General features: G+C 35.3%; 1 protein-coding gene across 3 annotated transcripts; it reads left to right on the forward strand.

Moving 5' to 3' along the window:
• The first annotated feature begins 101 nt into the window (after positions 1-101).
• Positions 102-21,892, forward strand: LOC132276663 (NAC domain-containing protein 74-like). Of its 3 annotated transcripts, XM_059778208.1 has the most exons (7): positions 208-258; positions 11,442-11,509; positions 17,667-17,828; positions 18,845-19,071; positions 19,189-19,362; positions 19,930-20,254; positions 21,441-21,892. In XM_059778208.1, exons 3-7 carry the CDS (start codon positions 17,672-17,674, stop codon positions 21,674-21,676), a joined length of 1,119 nt encoding a protein of 372 aa, XP_059634191.1. In that variant the 5' UTR covers positions 208-258; positions 11,442-11,509; positions 17,667-17,671; the 3' UTR covers positions 21,677-21,892. The 3 variants fall into 3 exon arrangements, with proteins under 3 accessions (XP_059634190.1, XP_059634191.1, XP_059634192.1); XM_059778207.1 differs by lacking the exon at positions 11,442-11,509 and having other exon boundaries at positions 102-258; XM_059778209.1 differs by lacking the exons at positions 208-258; positions 11,442-11,509 and adding an exon at positions 10,122-10,263.
• The last annotated feature ends 37 nt before the right edge of the window (positions 21,893-21,929 follow it).

The following is a 21,929-nucleotide window of genomic DNA, read 5'->3' on the forward strand; positions in this document are numbered from 1 at the left end:
ATCAAATTATTATGTTGTTTAAAATTGGGCTCCACGAGTAAGCATAAAAGCTCAACCACTAAGCATCCAACACCTAGATAAAGAGAGCAAGTTCACACATTAACTGTGTGCGGGGGCAAATAACTAACCATGGTTTGATTGACTAAACTAACTTTACCAACGCATATAAAACCATCCACCTGACTAGTTCCTTTTAGGAGTGACCGAGCAAAGGATTTGAAGCTCTGGAGGGAGGGACTAACTGGGTTGTCTCCAAAGGTTTGAAAAATCTTCTTGTTACCCATTTCTACAATTCAATTATCTTTTCTGTTAACCCTAATTATCTGTAGTTCTTTATGAGTTTGTAGTTGTGTTGTTTATCTTTTCAATTCTCATGTATTAGCTATAATTGAATGTGTTTTTTTGTTGTTAAGTTCGTAGTTTTTAAGTTCTTGATTCGAGCTTATATTGGTCATGGGTTGAGAACGGGAGTTGAACTCTATGATATCTAATCTCTTGATGTTACTGGTTGTAAATTCGAATCACTCGAGTTTTTTTGTTACATACATACATATATATATATATATATATATATATATATCCCTACACCTCAACAACACAATATTGATCACTTGTATAGGCACTTGACCTCCAAAATCGAATCAAACTCAAAATATATACAAAAATATATACACATATATATACACATGCTTCAAAGCTCAAATATGGCAAGAAATTAATCATGGGAACTCAGATCTAACATGGAAAGCATCTAAATCGCGGTTGCCTAAGCCCCAGCCAATAAGAAGGCCCCATAATTTTTTTATTTTTTTTTATATATTATAACTTTCCTAAAACAATTATAGTATTTCTTTTAATTATTAAACTTCAACGTACGGACAAATTGACAGTTGGCCTAAAAGATTTCTATTATTTTTTTTTTTGTTGAGGGCCCCCAAATTTTTTTCCTTTATATATTATAACTTACCTAAATATTTTATTTTCTTATATTATTAAACCTTAACAAATACAAAATTTAGTAGTGTGCCCAAAATATTTCTATCCTTGTATTATCTTATCTTATTTTTTTTTTTTTTTTTTTCATCCTCATTATATCAGCATATATACACACACATTAAAATTAAATACTATATATATATATATAAAAGTGAAAATTGGTGAAACTTTCTATATTTTTCTAAGACTCTTATTAATTTTTATTTTCTGTTTTTTTCTTATTTCTCACATATTTTTTCTCGTCTCTCATTATAATTTTTTTTTTCATCTTATCCGAGGTTACAATTTACAATTTCACAATCTCACTCCGTAAGAAGATTTTGAATACACTTATATTCTATTAAAGAATTTATTGGAGCATTAGACCAAATTATTCGAAATCAGTTTTTATTATTCTATAACTAAAATTAGTTTATAGTTTTATTAATTTTTGTTATCATAAAATTATATATTTTGTTTATAATTTTTATTTATATTGTTAAATATGACTATTAGAAAGTACATAGCCAATTAATTACTGATGGAACTAGAGTTTAGAAATTTTTTAATAATAGGTTAAAAAATAACTAAACAAATAATTAGTATATTAGTGACATAAATATGTAGATAGATTTAATTAAAAGACCACTTTATTTTTTTGGCCTAAGGCCTCAAATTGTATTGAGCCGCCCTTGCATATATATATATATATATATATATATGTATATATTACCTAGTTGCAGATTTCATATTTAATAATCTCATAATACCTCTCTTCCTTTTGACTGTATTTGAAAAGAAAACTTGACTCTTCTCCAGATTAACACATAAACCAGAATTCTGTTTAAACACATATGGCACTCTGACGATGTTTATGGCAGTACTATAATTTGACATTGTAATCAAAATTGAATCATCAGCATAGAAGAAATGAGAGAAATCCAAACCCACCTTTTTTACTGCTGAATACTACTGAAAATTGTAATCATTGACTAACTTTTGAACCAGATTGGAGAAGTATTCTGTAATGAGAGTAAGAAATAAAGGATGGAGGGGGAATCCTTGTCACAAATCTCTATTTGGTTGGAAATAGCCAGGGGAACCATTTATGATTATAGAAAACCAAGCAGAAGACAAACATTCTTTCACGCACCCCATCCATTTGTTACCAAAACCCATGCTCTGAAAAGGGTTGAATAAAAATTGCCAAGACACAGAGTCATAATCCTAATGTAAATCAATTTTTAGAGCAATTGAGGGATGGGATCTCATAGAATTGAAGCTTATAACTACTTCATTCACCATGATTATATTATAATGAAATACTCTACCTTTTATAAAGGCATTCTGCTCACCCCACCAGATTATGAAGATAGACACTTAATCTATTAGCCATGATCTTAGAAATTATTTTATACACTATAGAACACAAAGATATAGGCTTGCAATCTGTAATTTTGCAGCACTTATCGTTTTTTGGAATCAAGCAAATGAAAGAGGAATTTATACTTCTACTCAGCTTCGAATGGCAGAAAAAAGATTGAAGTTGAACTGCAGAGACCACTTCCTTTCCCACTACTTTCCAAAAATGTTGGAAGAATCTAGGGGGAAAACCATCTAGGATAGGGCTTTTATCAGGGCCAAAATGACCCACAACCTCCTTAATCTCCACCTCAGTGGGGATAGTTTCCAAAAGTTGAGCTTCTTCTTGAGTTAAGCAACCTCTAGCAGAATATCAATAGCTGAAGTATTTGACAAATCATGACCACTGAATAGGTCTTGATAGAAAGCAACAACAGTCACTAATTTTGTCCATATCAGTAATCCAATTCTCTGACTCATGGTGAATGGCAGATATAGCATTATAAGATCTTTGTGGGGAAATTTTTTGATAAAAGAATTTTGAGCATCTATCATTTTCTTGAAGCTAGGTAACTCTAGCTTTTTGAGCAGTCAACACTTCTTCATTACTCAGGGCACATTCTAATTTTGCTCTAGCTTCATTCTTAGGCAAACACAACTCAGCATCATTTTGGGGAAGATTGGAGAGCCATTTGAATAGCTCAAGCTTATCTCTAGCTTCATGTAGTTGGATATTAACATGTCTAAATGTTCTGGTATTCCATTCTTTAACCTTGGCTTTGACACTGCAGCTTTTTGGATCGAAAGTATATAGGATTACCATGATTTCAAACTCCCAAGCTTCCTTTATAATCTCCTTTATTCCCTCTTGTAAGCATCGAACCTTTTGAAACTTAAAAGGTTTGGGCTTAAAGGCAATTTTATCACAAGACTGCAGCACCATTGCATAATGGTCTGAAAAACTTGCAGCTGTTGGTAAAACCTTGGAGTTTGGAAAATTCAGAAGCCGCTAACTATTAATCGAACCTCTGTCCAATCTAGCATAGATCCTCTTATGCATAGCATGTCTATTACACCAGGCCCAGCCCCCATTTATCATTGGAAGATCCATTAACTCAACTGCAGATAAAGCATTATTGAATTCATCTACAATGCCTTTAGGAACTGGCACTCCCCCTTTTTTTGTCTCATATTGATATCTGATGACATTCCAATCTCCTATAACAGTGCATGGACCATCCACCAAAGCAAGACAATATCTCAAACCCTCCCATAATTTCCTTCTCTGACCCACTTGATTGGCAGCATAGACTGGAGATACGAAAAACCATTTTTTGATCTCTACATGATAAACCTTCAAAAGTATCCACTGATCTCCTTCATGAAGAACTTGAACCTTGTAAAGTTTTTGAATTCCAACCGATTATAATTCTGCCCAGAGGATGACTTTGCAAATTACTAGACCATGTCCAATTATCATTAATTTTTTTAGTAACCAACTCCTTTCTCGCAGCTTTGGCCCTGGTTTCCAATAAGCAAACGAGATTGAGAGAGTATTTTCTGATCCAATTTTTCACTTCTTTTTGCATATGGGACCTATTCAAGCCCCTAAAGTTCCAACACCCAATCATGAAGAGAACTTTGGGTGTGGATTAGCTCCACAAATCATATTCCTGGTCATTCTATCAGTGTGACCACCTGATTTTTCCCTTTCTGTAACATCTTGGAAAGAACTGGACCACCATTTAGTTTATTAACACTGTTAACTCCAATCTTTGAAGAGTTTTCCCCTTCGTCTTGAAAACAAGATACTCACTCTGAGTAAGCTGTTTTAGGTCTGCTGGCTGCACGTCATAGTGTTACTGTTTTCCATAGGCTTTGAGTGTCCCCTTTCAAAACCACGACAATTTTCTGATTCCTGCAGATCTGTCTTCTGCTATCTTCTTTGATTTCTTTTTATTCATATTCTTCTTGGATTGATTTATCGTGAGCTCTTCAATAGGCTCTCAACATTTTGCATGCCCCTCTTAGCAGACTCTTCCTTGGCATCTGAATTGACACCAGATTGCTCCAGGTTGCATATCCCCACTCCATCAATCTGATAACCCTACTCCATCAATCTGTTAACTTTCTGTAGTTAATTTATTCAACAGGGCATTAAAGCTATTAGTGTTAGTAAAATATATGCTTCATGTGACATTTAAGATATAACAAACCTTATACTAATATGTCATGAGATAATTAACAATATGCTAAGAAATCATTAATTAAATATGCAACTCTATATTTAATTAAATATGCAAAATAAAGTAATAAAATAATAATAATATACAAGAAATGAACTTGGATCGAGGCTAGTATTGGATACTATGTCCTTAAGACAGATTCGCCCCGCTATGGTGCTAACGGACTCAGTGACGTCTATCTCCCAGGATATAACGGTTTACATCCACCAGTAGCAGCACTACAAACTCGTGGATACGGCGAACCTCCTCCGTGTAATACTCTCTCTGACTCAAAAATGCATCTATACGATATAAATGCTGAATTGGGTGCAATCCGAACCAAATGGTTCGGACCAATCTTAATATGGCTCGATGAAATTGGATTAGGGTCTAAGTGGTTCGGACCACTTAACCTATGATTTGAATCCACTTGGGTTGGGTTCAAGTATAGAGAAGGAGATAGAAGAAATTGAAAATGAAATGATTTGCAAATGATCCAAAGGGGGGTATTTATAGGCAACAAGGTGCCTTTTCGGATTGGGTGCAACCCTTTGGAAAAAACTAAAAAGTAGTTTTTAATTAATGTGCCTTTTCGGATTCGGTGTCTCTTTTCATCATTGGACACAACCATTTATATGTGTCTTTTCACACTGGATACATCTACTCCAATTGGTTGCAATGGTTCACATGGTGATTGTTCATCAATAGACAAATCCACTCCAATAGGTTGTAATGGTTCACATGGTGTCTGTTCACCAATAGACACATCCACACAAATAGGTTGCGATGGTTCACATGAATAGTTATGTCTGTTGGTTTTGACTTGCAACCCTTTAGAAACAGATGCAACTCTTTGAAAAATAATTGCAACCCTTTAGAAATAGATGCAATCCTTTGGGAAAAAAAAACTAACTTTTAATTTAAATTCAAAAACTAACCACCCATTTAAATAAGCCCAGTCCAAAATTAAAGGCCCAATCCAAGATTCCATTTAGTAAAAAGAATAATTGGACTTTACAATTAGGCCCAAGCCCAAGCCCAAGCCCAAATTTGGCTTATTTAAATTTCAATTAGTTTCAACATTTTTTTCCATGTGGGACAAACACTTCCCACATTTTGCATACCCATTTAGGCTTATCAAAATACCACACTTTGGAGCTAATTTCTCATTCACCCGGAAACGGATTTGAGAAAGTTAATATATCACGTTCATCTCCTTGCGGAGAGAAACGCGCTCGTCTAGAGATCCACAAAAAATTATTAACGGAATTTATTCCAAACCTTATCCAAAGTTTATATTTTTAATGCCCACGTTTCCAACAATCCCACATGAATGGAAATTTATGTAAAATGCAAAAGATGATTGTACCGACACTAGAGAGAGTATAGTCGGAAAGTTACTGCATCAGGATAGGTAGCTTTTGGCTTTGAACCTTCCCTAGTGTATTGTTATCGGATTTATTGGCTAACCAGTGAACGCGATGTCTTGAACTGTTCAGCCGTTTGTGTAAACCAAGACAATAACAAACACATAGTACCTTTCCTTACAAAGTTGGTTCTCATTGTTGTGTTCATTTTGGCCCTGAACAGCTTCTGGTATTCAATGAGTGCTCCAGAAAACTTAGCCTTTATAGTTCTCATAGAAGCGGCCCCACTTCACACTCATATAGGTGACTTCTTATTAAGAGTATCCTACCATACCCCACTTGAATTTTCAAGGTATAAGAGTCATTAAAAGCGTAGCTTATCCTAATTCTCGCTGTAGGTAGCACTGTCTCATCATAGAAATGGACAGAAGATTTATATCTTCCCAGTGCTTCTGGTGAGTCACTCAGAATTTCTGTTGTCCCTTTGAACCTAGATCTTGGGATCTCTAGTCAACTAGGTTGGGTTTCCATTAAGGTGACTCGTTAGCTTTCGGCTTTTAATCCCATTCCCCTCGATGATCTGTACAATTGCTCTCTAGTACAACCTTCAATTTTATATGTGGCCACAAGGTTGTGTTTAGAAATATTACACTCTGCAGAGATTTTTCCAGGTGAGAGCAACTGTATACTTTGTGCCCTAAAATTGCTTATTATTAGCAATATCATTTTCTTTAGTGGCACAGGTGTAGACTTACTTTGAAATGTCCTCTAGGTGAAGTCTATTGACTTTCCTATTTGATTTATTCAAAGTTTCTAACTTTGAGTTATATTAAGAACATACAACTACACCTTTAATATAAAAGACATATCCACTCTTGGATTTGAAGTCTTTAATATCCTATATCCAGATTGCATCACTGTTACACCTCCAATTTAGTTAGATACCTCGATCTATGCAATATTGGATTTAGGGCGTATCTCAACTACCCAATTTATTGTTTTTCAGTGATCCGATCCTGGATTGAAAATGTGCAATTAAACACAGTTATTAAGATGCCTTGCAATCTCAACCAATGATATACTTTGGCTAGTATTTATATTTGAGATTTACATCTACAAAAGTTAGCTAGACTTTTGTTATCATAACTAGTATTATCTCAATCTTACTCTATTCAAAATATACTATGTTATTAGATGTTAAATCTTTCATATCAAATACGCTAATTAGTATATCATTAATTTTTTTAAGGCATACAATGACTTATATATCACATTTATGTCATTGTCTTGGTACTAACTTTAATCCACTCAAGGACTTATAAGCTTGCAAACTTTACTCTTCAACTAAAACAAATAACTCAACTCTTCCGCTGGAAAAAGAACTCTTCTAGTTGTTCCATAATATTTTCCTCATAGGAAACAACATGCACTATTGTTATAATACTATAAATGATTTTTGGTTCTATCCAAAATCTCTTAAGATTAAGAACACTACATTTATAAGTATTTCTTATCTGGTGAGGTAACTCATAGCAAATTTCATCTATGGACAATATCCCCCCACAACTTTGGGATAATCCTGAAATTTTATATATGATATATTTCTTATGGTTTTCCAACTCTTGAAATACCATATATTAAATATTTCACCTCATATACCTTTCCAAGGTTATATATTTGCTTCTCAATAAGCATGTCTAACAGTCTCTAGTGCTTATGTATTCACTTTATCTCTAGCTTGTTCTTATAATATGTCATTGACGTTACTGTGAATTAATGCTAGAGATATTAATTACAATGGGCTTTAATTAATATTTGCTTCTACATCTCTTGTATTTATGAATTGAGTTATTCATGTTTAGGTTCATGTTAAGTCAGTCATATTAACATGTCATAGCATTTCATGTGTCACACATTACATAACTCAATCATTTAAGCAAATAATTATCTTATTATTTAAGCTTTGGATACAATCACCACAGAGTGAGCACTCACTTCTCAAGTATTATTACACACTCTTCTCATATCTCACTACTAAGTTATGATGAGCACCCACTTCTCAGCTATTACCGCTAGCTTGAAGTCAAGTTTGTTTAGCTATCAATTCTTGTAGCTCATAGCTTTAGTACACACTTATCTAAGTGGTCTATCTTGGTAGTAATTTGTTTTGAAGAATATTCTTCAAAAACTACTACTTTACAAGTAGTATTATTCCCTCCTACATGAGCAGATATGATGTATAGCTCAAATGGCTTATGGCTAAAATGGCTACTCATCAACCTAATATTTTTTACTATCAAGTTGAGAGATAGAACCAACTAACAGTTTTTCATCTTCCTCTTAGGTTCTGTGCACCTTATTAATCATTTTAGCTTATAGCTAAGCTAACTAGTTTGCAACTCAATCACATTTTAGCTTTTAGCTAAATTGTACATTAGAGCTAACTAGCTTGATTTAGCTTGTCTCGGTGTACTTGCTTAGTGTATCTATAACATTTTTCATTAAACTCTTTCGAGTTATTGGAAAATCTTCTCTTATTCAGCCCATTTATAGCTATACGTGTCTTAAACACTAGTATAGATTTTTTTCCTTTGACTATCAGGAGAATTGACATAGTTAGACTAGTCAATTTTTGTTTGTTGTATTACATACACAAACCAGCTATGAATTCATACAAATTCAATAATATCACATATTAAATAAATTATGTTGTAAATTTGAATTCCATTGCACATTAAGTAATTCAACTACATAGTTTAATATTATAATATCAAATAAAAGTAAACATTTATAAAAATAATATTGAACTTGCATAACAATATAGTTTCACATTATATCACTTGATTAATTATATCACATAATTAATTTAAGAAAAAGATTTGTGGCTCATTCTCTAATAAACATGCTAGAAAACCAAGACCAAAAGATTTAGACGTTCTAACCCTCTTGCTACGTCTAAGTTCATCCTTATTTTCATTGTATGCACAAGAAAATGATATGCAATACTGTTATGAGCATAACCTATTAAATGTTGTATGTAACGATTCACTCCACCACATGGTATGATATTATCCGCTTTGGGCATGAGCCCGCATGATTTTATTATTGGATTTTATCCCAGAAGGCCTCATACCAATTGGAAATAACACTACCACATAAAAGCACTTCACATTTTCCTTCCCTAAGTGATGTAGGACTGTACACCTGTAGTTCGCCCAGTGTGATAGCTTGTCGGTGCCTCTTGCACTCGCCCACGGCGCACCCACTGTAATACCCCTAATTTTAAAAAGGATATTCCTGGTATTTAATGGTATTTAATTTATTATTTAAGTGCATTTTATTTGATTATGTGTCATTATTTTTTTTATTAGGTGTTTAATTGTTTTTTTTTGTGGTGATTTAATTTATTTAAATGATATTTATTTTTAGTTATTTGATTGGAATTACTTGTTAGTGTTTTAATTATTTAATTGGCATTAATGATTTAAGTGTAATTGGTTTAGTTATTTGATTGGAATTACTTGTTAGTGTTTTAATTATTTAATTGGCATTAATGGTTTAAGTGTAATTGGTTTAATTATTCTATGTGTGTCTTATTTTATGTGTGTCTTATTTGGTTTAATTGGGTTTACTAATTATTATTTTGTTCAATTAGATTATTTGTTAAGTATTTAATGGTGAATAGGGTAATTAGGTAAATACATCTAACTAGGGTTTTAATTACAGTATAAATTAGGGTTTTATATTATAGCCGTCGTAGGTTTCTACGTTAATTGGATGGGCCGGTTAGGATTGTGAGTTGGACTTAAATGAACCTAGGGTTTAGGAAAACTCTATAAGTATAAGGTAGACGTCTGTGTAGGGTTTTTTTAAAACAAAGCACACGTTTTGTGGAAGTGGAGAAGGAAAAACGCAGTTTTTCACATTCTGCCAAGGTTTGATCAAAGCTCCGATCCCGCTTCGTCCGTGGTCCGATTGAACTGAATTTTGGAGGAGAGGTTCACGACTCAGTGACGCACAATCTGAACGGTGGAGATCAGAGTTTGACCTCGGGAACAGTGATTCGTACTCGTGAACAGTAACTGGGTCGCACAGGTTTTTTTCCATTCTGCCCAGATTTCATCAAACATCCGATCCTGCTTCGTCCGTGGTCCAATCGAGCTGAAATTTGGAGGATAGGTTCATGACTCAGTGTCGCACAATCTGAACGGTGGAGATCAGATTTTGAGTTCGGGAATAGTGTTTCGTACCCGTGAACAGTAACCGAGTTTTGGAACTCGCCGGGATTTTTTTTTAAGAAGACGACGTTGAAACTTTGAACAAAAGTTTCTGAGGTAAGATTCTATCCTTACTCTTTCCCTTAGGCTTCATACTCTTTGCACTCTTAAATGATTCCAGGATTAATGAAGATTAAACCAAACTAAAATGATATCTGTTTTGCTATGAAACTGGTAGTTACAGTAGTGTTGTATGCTTGTTCAACCTAGACTAAGCATGTTTGTGGATGCATTGTGGTTCTGTGGTTCATGTTTTTCCTTACCACTGCTAGTATAAATTATTGGAAGGATGGGTCTAGATGATAGCTATCTTAACTTCTGTAATAGCAACTGTTGGAACTTAAATACTAGGAGGATTTGAGTTTAACACTAGATCGGTTTTGTGGAACGCTATAATTTGAGCATGTCTACATACATACAGTGAATATTGTTTTGATGCTTACATTATCACAGTTAGTATCAACTGTGGAGGTTAGGATTTTGTGATACATACCCTACATATCTGTATGTCATTTGTAAGGTGTTAAATGGAAGTTTTAATTAATTCTGTCTTTATATCAAACTAAAGGGAACAACTTAAATTGGGCATGTATATGTTGTTGTTGTGACCCTGTTTATCAATGCTTATTTTATCACTGCTAACATTGAATGTTGGATGTTGGAATTTAGTTGATATATACTTGATTTATTGGTATTATTGAATACTGGAGGATTGGAAAGTAGGCACCGGTATGGGACGGTGGCATACTAAGGATGGGTTTGGTTTTTTAAACAATACCATTACCCACCTACTTGGAATAAGGATGGGATTAACTAAAAGTTAAGTCCCGTGGATTTGTATTGTCATGGCAACTACTTGTTGAGCGGCAATACGAGGGATTTTGGATGGATTTTATATATGTACTGTTATGGTGTCTCGATATAAGCTTGAGCCTCAGGACCGATGGCTAGGGAGCGTATATGCATCGGGATGTGTAGCTGGCTACGATGGTTGGAGGTGTACCCTGTTTAGGTATAGGTACATATGCCCACTTCGTGTGCGTTTTAGCATGTTACCTCCATTCAGGTTGAGACCGGCCTGTAGTCCAGTGAGAGTCCTTTAGTGTGACTATATATATATTTACGGACTATCAGCTATTGTTGAATTGTTTAGGATGTACATGCGTATCGGGCCTCTGTTTGGATTGTAGTAGTATAGAACTTGCGCGTGGGCTTGACCCACTACTATTTTTCAGGTACACGACAGTTCCAGGCTTAGACGTGTTCGTGCTGAGCAGAGGTCTCTATTCACTCTTCCGACGATGTAGGGCTCTCTCTATAGTTTTATTTCTGGACGTTTATTACAGTTGTTCTATCTTCCGTTTGGATGTTTAATAGGGGTCCACTAGAGATGGATTCCCAAGTTGTAAACTGATGGAGTTTTGGAGTTTGGGTTTGATGGATTTTAATAATTATAATATTTTGCGGATTCTATTTTTAGTTCCTTCCAGCTTTAATTTCATTTCTTAATTTATTTTGTATTCCGTGTTCATTATAAAATATTAATTGTTTGATATTCCCTCGGGTTTGGGCCTGGGCCTGATCAACCCGTGTCTCGGATTCGAGTAGTATCATACCCACCCATAAGGTTGCCACATTTTAGGTCCTACTTTAACTTTCTTAGGAGTAGGAACTGCAACCTTAGCTAGACACCCCCACACTTTCAAGAATTTATAGGAAGGTTTTCGACCTTTCCATAATTCATATGGTGTCACATTAGTTTAAGGTATTTTTTTTTTTTGAGAACATAATTTGCAGAAAGCAAAACTTCCCCCCACAAATTCTGAGTTAAACCAGAATTTATCAATATAACATTCATCATGTCTTCATGAATGATATCATGTTCTGGACAAATATTAGCACAAGTGTTTTGATCTTTTTGCTAAGTTGATTCTCAACCTCATTTTTGTAATGTTTAAAACATTTCTAAGGTTTTATATTTACTTCGTAACAAATATACATAACAGTATCTTATGTAATCATTGATAAAACTAACGAAGCATCCTTTTCGACCTCTTGTTGATACAAATTTAAGATAATATAATATACTACATCATATTACAAAATTAAAATAATTCAACCAATAGTGATTTTTATAAATAATTCAATATTCTACTTATATAACATGCTTCAATTTCAAATAATATTGAACACATCAATATATAGCATATTATTATATAATAATGTATATAACATTATTTTATTATATCTCAATTATTAGTATAATCTCTACTTTTTTATATCTGAAATGAAAGCATATAATAAATTCTACGCAAGGAAGAGTCTGTCTTAAGAATGTTAGTAAAATATATGCTTCATGTGACATTTAAGATATAACAAACCTTATACTAATATGTCATGAGATAATTAACAATATGCTAAGAAATCATTAATTAAATATGCAACTCTATATTTAATTAAATATGCAAAATAAAGCAATAAAATAATAATAATATACAAGGAATGAACCTGGACCGAGGCTAATATTAGATACTATGTCCTTAAGACAGATTCGCCCCGCTATGGTGCTAACGGACTCAGTGACGCCTATCTCCCAGGATACAACGGTCTGCATCCACCAGTAGCAGCATTACAAACTCGTGGATACGGCGAACCTCCTCCGTGTAATACTCTCTTTGACTCAAAAATGCATCTATACTATATAAATGCTGAATTGGGTGCAATCCGAACCAAATGGTTCGGACCAATCTTAATATGGCTCGATGAAATTGGATTAGGGTCTAAGTGGTTCGGACCACTTAACCTATGATTTGAATCCACTTGGGTTGGGTTCAAGTATAGAGAAGGAGATAGAAGAAATTGAAAATGAAATGATTTGCAAATGATCCAAAGAGGGGTATTTATAGGCAACAAGGTGCCTTTTCGGATTGGGTGCAACCTTTTGGAAAAAACTAAAAAGTAGTTTTTAATTAATGTGCCTTTTCGGATTGGGTGTCTCTTTTCATCATTGGACACAACCATTTATATGTGTCTTTTCACACTGGACACATCCACTCCAATTGGTTGCAATGGTTCACATGGTGTCTGTTCATCAATAGACACATCCACTCCAATAGGTTGCAATGGTTCACATGGTGTCTGTTTACCAATAGACACATCCACTCCAATAGGTTGCGATGGTTCACATGAATAGTTATATCTGTTGGTTTTGAGTTGTAACCCTTTAGAAACAGATGCAACTCTTTGAAAAATAGATGCAATCCTTTATAAATAGATGCAATCCTTTGGGAAAAAAAAACTAACTGTTAATTTAAATTCAAAAACTAACCACCCATTTAAATAAGCCCAGCCCAAAATTAAAGGCCTAATCCAAGATTCCATTTAGTAAAAAGAATAATTAGACTTTACAATTAGGTCCAAGCCCAAGCCCAAATTTGGCTTATTTAAATTTCAATTAGTTTCAACATTTTTTCCATGTGGGACAAACACTTCCCACATTTTGCATACCCATTTAGGCTTATCAAAACACCACACTTTGGAGCTAATTTCTCATTCACCCGAAAACGGATTTGAGAAAGTAAATATACCACGTTCATCTTCTTGCGGAGAGAAACGCGCTCGTCTAGAGATCCACAAAAAATTATTAGCGGAATCTATTCCAAATCTTATCCAAAGTTTATATTTTTAATGCCCCCGTTTCCAACAATTAGTAACCTGAATCTCAGAAGATTGAATTTGGCGTCTTTGACTATTCCTACCACCAGATTCTGTGTTCTTCTTCCTTATTGATTCCCCTATCAATCATAATTCCTTTGCCCTTATTCACCACTTTATTCCATTGGTTATGTGCATTATCAGAAGTCAGACTTTCCTTATCCCCTGCGTATTTTATTCTCCACACCATTATTGGGGCATCGCCAAATTTCCTGCAGTGATCATATAGTTTTGGGGTCCATTGATATTTGAACATAACCTCCACTGATTCAGTTTCACCACCAACAGGTCTACAGATTCAGGAAACTTACATGTCAAATCTCTACAAGATCTTAGTGTGAGTTTCGCTATGCGAAATGGTTGTGGAAGTCAATTTTGAAATCACCTAAAGGGGACTGAATAGTGAAAATTGTTCCTTTATCCAAATTTTGAATTTTACTCATAAATCAAAATTAAATAAAAAACATAAAGCAAGTAATATAGTAGAGTTAGAGATGACCCCGGAATTTTTAACATAGAAACCCAATTACAGAAAACCATGGAGGCTTTAAAAGCTCGAGAGGAACAATCCACTATCTCTAAGCAAAGTACAACAGACCCTGACTCAGGCTCATATCTACTCCACTCTACCAAGAACTAGTTGTTGAATGCCTAGACTTGTGACTCCTCGTCTCCTTGTTGCAAACTTCAACTTTACTCCTTAATCAATTTAGAAGAGTTGCTGGAAGAACATGAATGCTCCGCGAACACTCTGTCCCCTTCGTAGTGATTGAATCCTCCTTTCAATGATTTGTAGATTAATAAAGAAAAACCCTTATTCGGCTTATTCGGAATGGAATTGATTGAATCTTCAATATGCTTGAACTCTGATTAGAATGAGAGCACCTTCCTAATTCACTCAATTGTACTAGTATATGCTCTCAAAGAAAGAAAAACAAATAGAACAATCAAGATGATTTTCTGCGAAAAATACTTTAGAAAAGGCTCTCAATTTACAAAATTGTTAATTTCAAGGCCGTAATGATTAATAAGGAAAAAGAGTATTTATATATGTTAGAGAGTCCTAACCTGAGTTGGAATATAGGTCAAAGTCGTACAAGAACTTTTCTTTATAGGGATGGCAACGGGGCGGGTTTGGAGCGGGTTTCCCTAAATTCTGCCCCGTCTCGTTTAATTTTTGGCAAGTTAATACCCGCCCTGTGCCCCGCGATGGGTTGGATTTTCATATCTATCCCTGCCCCGTTGGGAGACATTGTGCCCCGTACCGCCCCGCTAACAATTTTTTTTCACAATTATCTTGGCTGAGAAATTGATCTGGTGTGCCTCTCTGTCTTCCACAATTTTCTTGGTTGAATAACCCGAACAGAAGAAGACGAAGAATAGGTCAATCCCTTTGCCTCTGCCTGAGAAGAATAGATCAAATAAATTATAAAATAAGAAATATAATATATATATATATATATATATATATATATATATATGTAAGTATAAAAAAGGGAGAAGAACAACTGAAGAAGAATAGATTTACCTGCGTGGATCTACCTAAGAAAGAGAAACAGAGACTGGTGAGGGAGAGAGGGATTGAAGTCGAGGGTTTGGTTTTTGAGTTTTGACTCACTCTATCTTCCCTTGATGCGCCGCTCAGTTCACACATAAGGCTTAAGAAATTAGAGTTGTAAGAAATAGGTAACTGGGTAAGCCGGTAAAATAAGTTATTAATATTATATATATATATATATATATATATTAAATATAGTTATATGCTTAGCGGGGAGGAGCCCCGACGGATATGTATAAGAATCCTTACCCGCCCCGTGACTCGCGACGGGTATAAAATTTGTATCCATGCCCGTCTCAACGGTATAAAAGTTGTTCCCATACCGTTATTAACGGGGCGGGGTGGTAAAAATTGCCACCCCTTCTTTACACTTTTATCAAAAAGGGAAACTTTGAATTTTACAAAAATTAAAATTTCCTTTTAGAATCCGAGAAGTGCGACCGTCGGGCTAAGTAGGACCGGTCAGACTTTGGCAGTTTGCAACTTTGGGTTGTACTGTGTGACCAGTGGAAAAGAGTGGGACCTGTTGAATTTGTCTAGACTCTAGATTGCAATTTTTAAAGTCTAAAACCCTAATTGCAACCTAGTCCAATTTAAAATATAAATGTGCAATGTGTCTATTCTCATTGAATCGAAGTATACATGTAGTTCTGTTTCCATCATTGAGACTCAAAATAAATAGAAAATTACAACTCGATTGGACACGTTTTGACACCGAAATTAGCTTACAAAATCATATATCTCACACTCGTTAATGCCTCTGTGATTGAATCTGCATACAGAGGTTTCCCAATGGCATTAGGGACACAACTCAGGCAGGCCTTTTTCACACTAATTAAACTCATGTTTCGAGTCCACTGTTTCAGAACCAGATAACAGTTGGCAAATTTCCACGGACCACCCTCTAAGATATTCCTTACTGCAGATGGATCAGATAATGGGAAAAGGAAAAATCCATTGCTATGTTGAAGAACATCAAAAAGCCCAAAATGACCCCATAATTCCTTCACAATCGACTTCGCCAAAGTAAAGATTACGCCAATAAAATGCTCAACCAATGTGTTTTCCCATCTTGATATGCCTTCAGTACCTCCAGGAGGAATAATTTTGAAACAATTATCTTCAAAACTAGGGTTAATGAATTCCAGAATCTGAGCCTCAGAAGCAATAACAGAGCTCCAATATTTACCAGCAGAAGTTGGGTTAGATGGACATTTAGGATTAACTGTGACAGCTGTAGTTAATGACCTCACGTGAGAGACGTGAAAAATTAACAGAATGAGTTATGTTCATGAGCATTGTGGCATGTATGTGAAATCTGCTAAGATGTTCTTTAGCACTTGTTTCATGTTCTCTGCATCCATTTGTGTGTGCATGCCGATGTGTGTGTAATCTATAGTATTTGCTTGCAAAGCTTTTATTTATGTTGTCATGTATTGCTATTTCGTTTGAGGGACGGATTCATTTGATATTTTGACAAAATCCATAGTTTCACGAACTAGATGTTAAGTGGAGAAAATTGAATTTGTTTAATTGGAAAAAAATTAAACCCAATTTGTTCTTGCATTTTCGTCGTTGTTACTTGAGGACTTAAAACCCATAGCTATATTAAATGGACTCATATACGAGTAATGGATGTGCCACATGTCTAAGCATTGGATTTATCAAATTCCCTATTCCCAACACATGGCATATTCTTTTCTTTTTGTAATCGTCTTCTTTTATTTTCTTGGCGGAAAAAATGTTGTCGTGCAACATAATGTTCAAAGAAGAATGCCACTTGTTTTAAAGCAATATTATAATAAAAAGGAACATAATAAGAGAGCTTTGTGGAAACTTTTTTATTGGATATGTTTACTAATTGCATGTCAGACACTGTGTATCTTGTATCCATACCCGTTCCTAGGTGCTACTTCATGCTTTTTGAAGAGTCCATTTATCTGATATCCATATTTCTATACATGGTTTCAGGATGAAAGCCATTGTATCTTAAATTGTCATACCATTTCTTATTTCATTCTTCCTTTGTTCTTTTGTTATCTAAGTTATTATGTTTACAATTTAAAAACTGAAATTTGACTACTACTTCCCTATTTTTGTTACTTTCCCAGTTTGACTGATGATTCTCTTTTGATCCGTCTGGAGATGGGTCTTCGATAATGACTATGTTTTTTTTCCATTTTTATAGGTTGAATGTATCCTCCACTTATTCCTCCTGCTGATATTGGTGATTATTGGTCTGATGAAGGAATCATCAAGTCCTTGGAGGAGATCATATGCGGATCCCCTCTCCCAAACAACGTGCTTGCAGATGTAAATCCTTACCAGTACATGCCCTCAGATTTACCTGGTTAGTATCAGTTTTGTTATTTTAAGTCTGACAATACTTAGATCCTCACCAGTGAGGATGTATTCCGTTCTCACCGCTGATGTGTACCAATAAAAAAGGACAATACTTAAGTCCTCACCAGTGAGGATGTATACTGTCGTCACCACTGACGTGTACCAATAATAAATGGATATGTCATTTTTAATTATCAAATAAGAGATGGTGGGGGTACATACTCACTTGCCAAATCAAAGATGGTGGGTACATATACCATCTCTAATTTGGTAATGAAAGAAGTCTTGTACATTTATTATTGGTACACATAGAGGACAGTGTACATCCTCACTGGTGAGCACCTAAGTATTGTTCTTTTAAGTCCCTTAATAGTTTGTACTATTTGGTGCTCTACCCTCTCAATATTTTTGTTGTATCTCCACTGATTTAATGTTGAGTTACTATTTGAACTCTCTTGTCCTGATTATATAAGATTCTTACTTCATATAATCCAGAGGATTTGAGATGCACCTTCCCAATTGTAACTTTTTGTATTATATATTGTAATATATGGAGGTAGATGCTCTTATATCCTGATAAGTGAACTCGTTAGCTAAATGGATTCCCATTTACATATTGAGAGAGGAATGATTTCCTTTTTGCTTTGATACAAAATGGTAGTTTTTTTAACATATGTTTGTGCATTATTAAATGTCAAAAGTGCCAACATTAAATTTTAAGTCTGATCAGATAATATATTTTTGGCAACATTCGGTACCTGTTCTTATAGTTGATCATCTGCAATCACAATTTTGAGATTGATCTGATTTCTGGGTCAAAGCCTCAAGGATATGTATAGGTGAAAGTATGTCTCTATTTCAATCATGTTGGAAATTTACGCATTTGAGAGTTCTAGTGCTTGTTTTTAGAGTTTCACCACATCCTCACATCTGTTAGTGGGTATGTTGTGCAGAAACTATATTATTGGAGGATCAGCTTAAGGAAATGTTAAGAAAGCTTATGATGGTATTTTATACATGCAGTTGGCATTTGGTACTTTATACGCTCTAAGGAGGAGAAAGATGCGGAGTTTGGATTCTGGAAGACCAAAGGGGAGGCCTATGTGGTATCCACAAATTCTTCTATTACTGGTTGGAGAACTACTTTTGAATTCTATGAAGGTCGTGCCCCTCATGGACACAAAACTGATTATGTGATGCAAGAATACTGGATAACTTGGAAGGAAGCATGCGAGAGTAGCAAGCCAAAGGTATTGAATGCAAGCTGCTAGACTACAATGCTTATTTCCTGACAATTATTTTACTTTCATCCTCAATCCAGCCTACCTGTCAAATGTCAATTGCTGGTTTGGTTGGACGATATGCAGGAATCCCCTTCACTATGCAGAGTCCTTCTTTGTGATGGACGAAGTCCAAAGCAGGAAGCACGCGACAAGCCGGGGGGCGTATATAATGCTGGCGGAAACCACTTCAATTCAATGCCATCAGCTGTTCCAAATGCCGATAACCCCCCTGGACAAGGTCCTATAAGCAAATCCCAGGTAGTTCAATTCCCATTCAAAATCACTTGCAGCATTTCTTTTACGCCTTTCTTTCTGATGTGGCTGCTTCGGTTGGATTTTTCATCTCTTCTTTATACAACGTTTTGATATGCATATAATTACATATATCCAACTGATTTTGAATGCTTCTCCTGTTCATGTATGAGTTGCTGGCTTCTTATTTAATTAAGTGTAGCTTGCCCCATTATGACTTGTGATGCACCAACTGGTTATTTTCCAATGGAATGGTAGGTTGCGAAAGATTTATTTCATTTGTATCCTGATCTTTTGATTTCCTTTTACTAGATTCAGCTAGATTCTCCTGTCAGCTGGATAGATGTAATTATATGTCTAACAGGAACTATATCTTAGGTCACCTAACGTTGTAATTGATAAAAATATCTTGGTAGTATAATAAGATCTTGCATGACATGGAAAAACTTTGATAATGATAATATGAGTGTGGAACGGTTCCTTGAACATGGAATTGGCCCACAGTCCATTCTTCTGTTGGTTAAGTCTAATTAAAATAGTATAAATTCTTACTTTGATTTCAATAACTTGTAGATTAAGAGTAGGGATGGGAAAACAGGATCATTGACTGTGGCTGAGAGACTTCAAGATCTTCCTCTAGAAAATCTGGCTGAAGATGATTGCATCTTAAGTGGCGACTATTTGGAATTGAATGATCTTGCTGATCCAGTATCACCTTCTTCCGGTTCAGATATTTCGAGTTGTCTGTCCTCAGATGAACGTTTTGATTCATCATCTCTTCAGCGACAGCTAGAGGATGAAGTTAACCAAGAGTTGCAGGGGAGGAAAGCAAAATTTCAGTTCAGTGCCCTTGAATCTGTCCGACCAAACAAGATGGTTATGCACCCAACCACTTCAGGTATGTCAAGATTTCTTTTTAGTTCTTTTCATTCTCATGTTGCAAGTTCAATTTTTCATGTTTTAGTTAGATTTAGCCGTTTCATTTCTATCATCTCTAATTGGTTCATACTAAACATTGATTGTCGACTGTCTTTTTTGTTCTTCTTGTTCTTCTTTTTACTTCCCTCCTTATCTCCTCTTTACCAAACAATGAAGTTTGTTCCTTCCTTCCTATCTTCCCCTCCACCCCATATTTATTCCTTCCTACCAAGCAAACTAATACATGACTCTCTAGACCTAAAAAATTGAATCTACATTTGCTCTGACAGAGAGTCAAACATCCCACTGAAGTAACAAAATGGAACTTCTTAGGCGAAATCGTGTCAGAACTGTTAGTTGCGTGTTGAACTGACGTTGAACTGACCAAAGTGTCTGTCCTTAATTTACGAACATTAATTGAAATAAAAAAGAGCGGTAATTGTGAAATGATGTATTCACCCATTAAAAAACTCATAACCCATTTGTTTGAGACTAACCTCCACTTTACTCTTTCTTTTCTTTAGGAAAAAGATACATCCTCCGAATTTTGAGGTTTCCAAATGGGAGGTACGTGAGTGGGGGTGTGGTTTGCACCACTGATGTCATGTTGTTAGGCCCACAACCCTCTTTCACATTCCGCCCATTCGGTATATCCGAATTCAGAGGATGTATCATGACTCTTTTCTTTACTATCTCACTTTAATCCTAATGAGTGTGTATTTACACATTGACAGAAGGACACACTGGCCGTGGTTCCGTTACCAAACTGCACCGACTTTGCTTTGACTCTCATGTCCCTCTCCATTTCATTCTCTTCCCCTCAAAAGTTCAACATTTCGTTTTCATTCTTTTCTAATGTTAAGAGTAAATCCAGTCAAGTATCACATCCTTCAAGAGTCACTCACCGCCTCCACCACCACCACCACCACCACCACCACCACCATCATCATCATCTTCTTCTTCTTCCCTGCTAGCTAGGGTTTTCGGATGCCATTGAAATAATACTGCACTGTTCTGCATGTGTTGTGGAAATCGTCAAAATTCAACATGAAATGTCAGTTGATGCTCCTATATAGTCTAATGTAACATTCAGGAGTTAAATATCTACACATGGAATTGTTTGCCGTAGGGTGTAACAAATATGTTATTTTAATGTTTGTCTACAGGATCACTAAGTAGTGGCAAATGGAGCAATTTACCAACTGAAGGAACCCCGAAATCTGATGGTGCAGCTTCTGAGGAGATATTCCTTGACGAAAGAGTCCCGATACATGCTGTCGAAAGCCGGAAGGCAGAATCCTGGAGTGAAGGTACATCAAATTCCCATAAAGAGGAAGCATCATCCAGTAACCCTAAAGCTGTTTTGAAAGCGAAAAGGCTTAAGAAGTACATGCCATTCTAGATATTCTTTACGGACGACGCTAGCTATGTAACATATGTACTAGGATCGAGCACTGCAATTTATGATACTAAGTAGTCTTTGAGATTCCACTTGAGTTTTCTCAGTGGCATTGGCTTCTCTCCGAACTCTAGCACATTAATTAACTTATTGTACCCTTTCTTGTGCTTGAATAAATGTATATATATGTATGAATGTTGAACTTGAATTTCTTGGAAAGCTTTGTCAGTGATTGAACTGATCAATGGATATTCAG

This window comes from Cornus florida, unplaced genomic scaffold (genome assembly GCF_030987335.1).
Source record: "Cornus florida cultivar Cherokee Brave unplaced genomic scaffold, ASM3098733v1 CherokeeBrave_3.0.0_Hap2_Chr10, whole genome shotgun sequence".
Lineage (NCBI taxonomy): Eukaryota > Viridiplantae > Streptophyta > Magnoliopsida > Cornales > Cornaceae > Cornus > Cornus florida.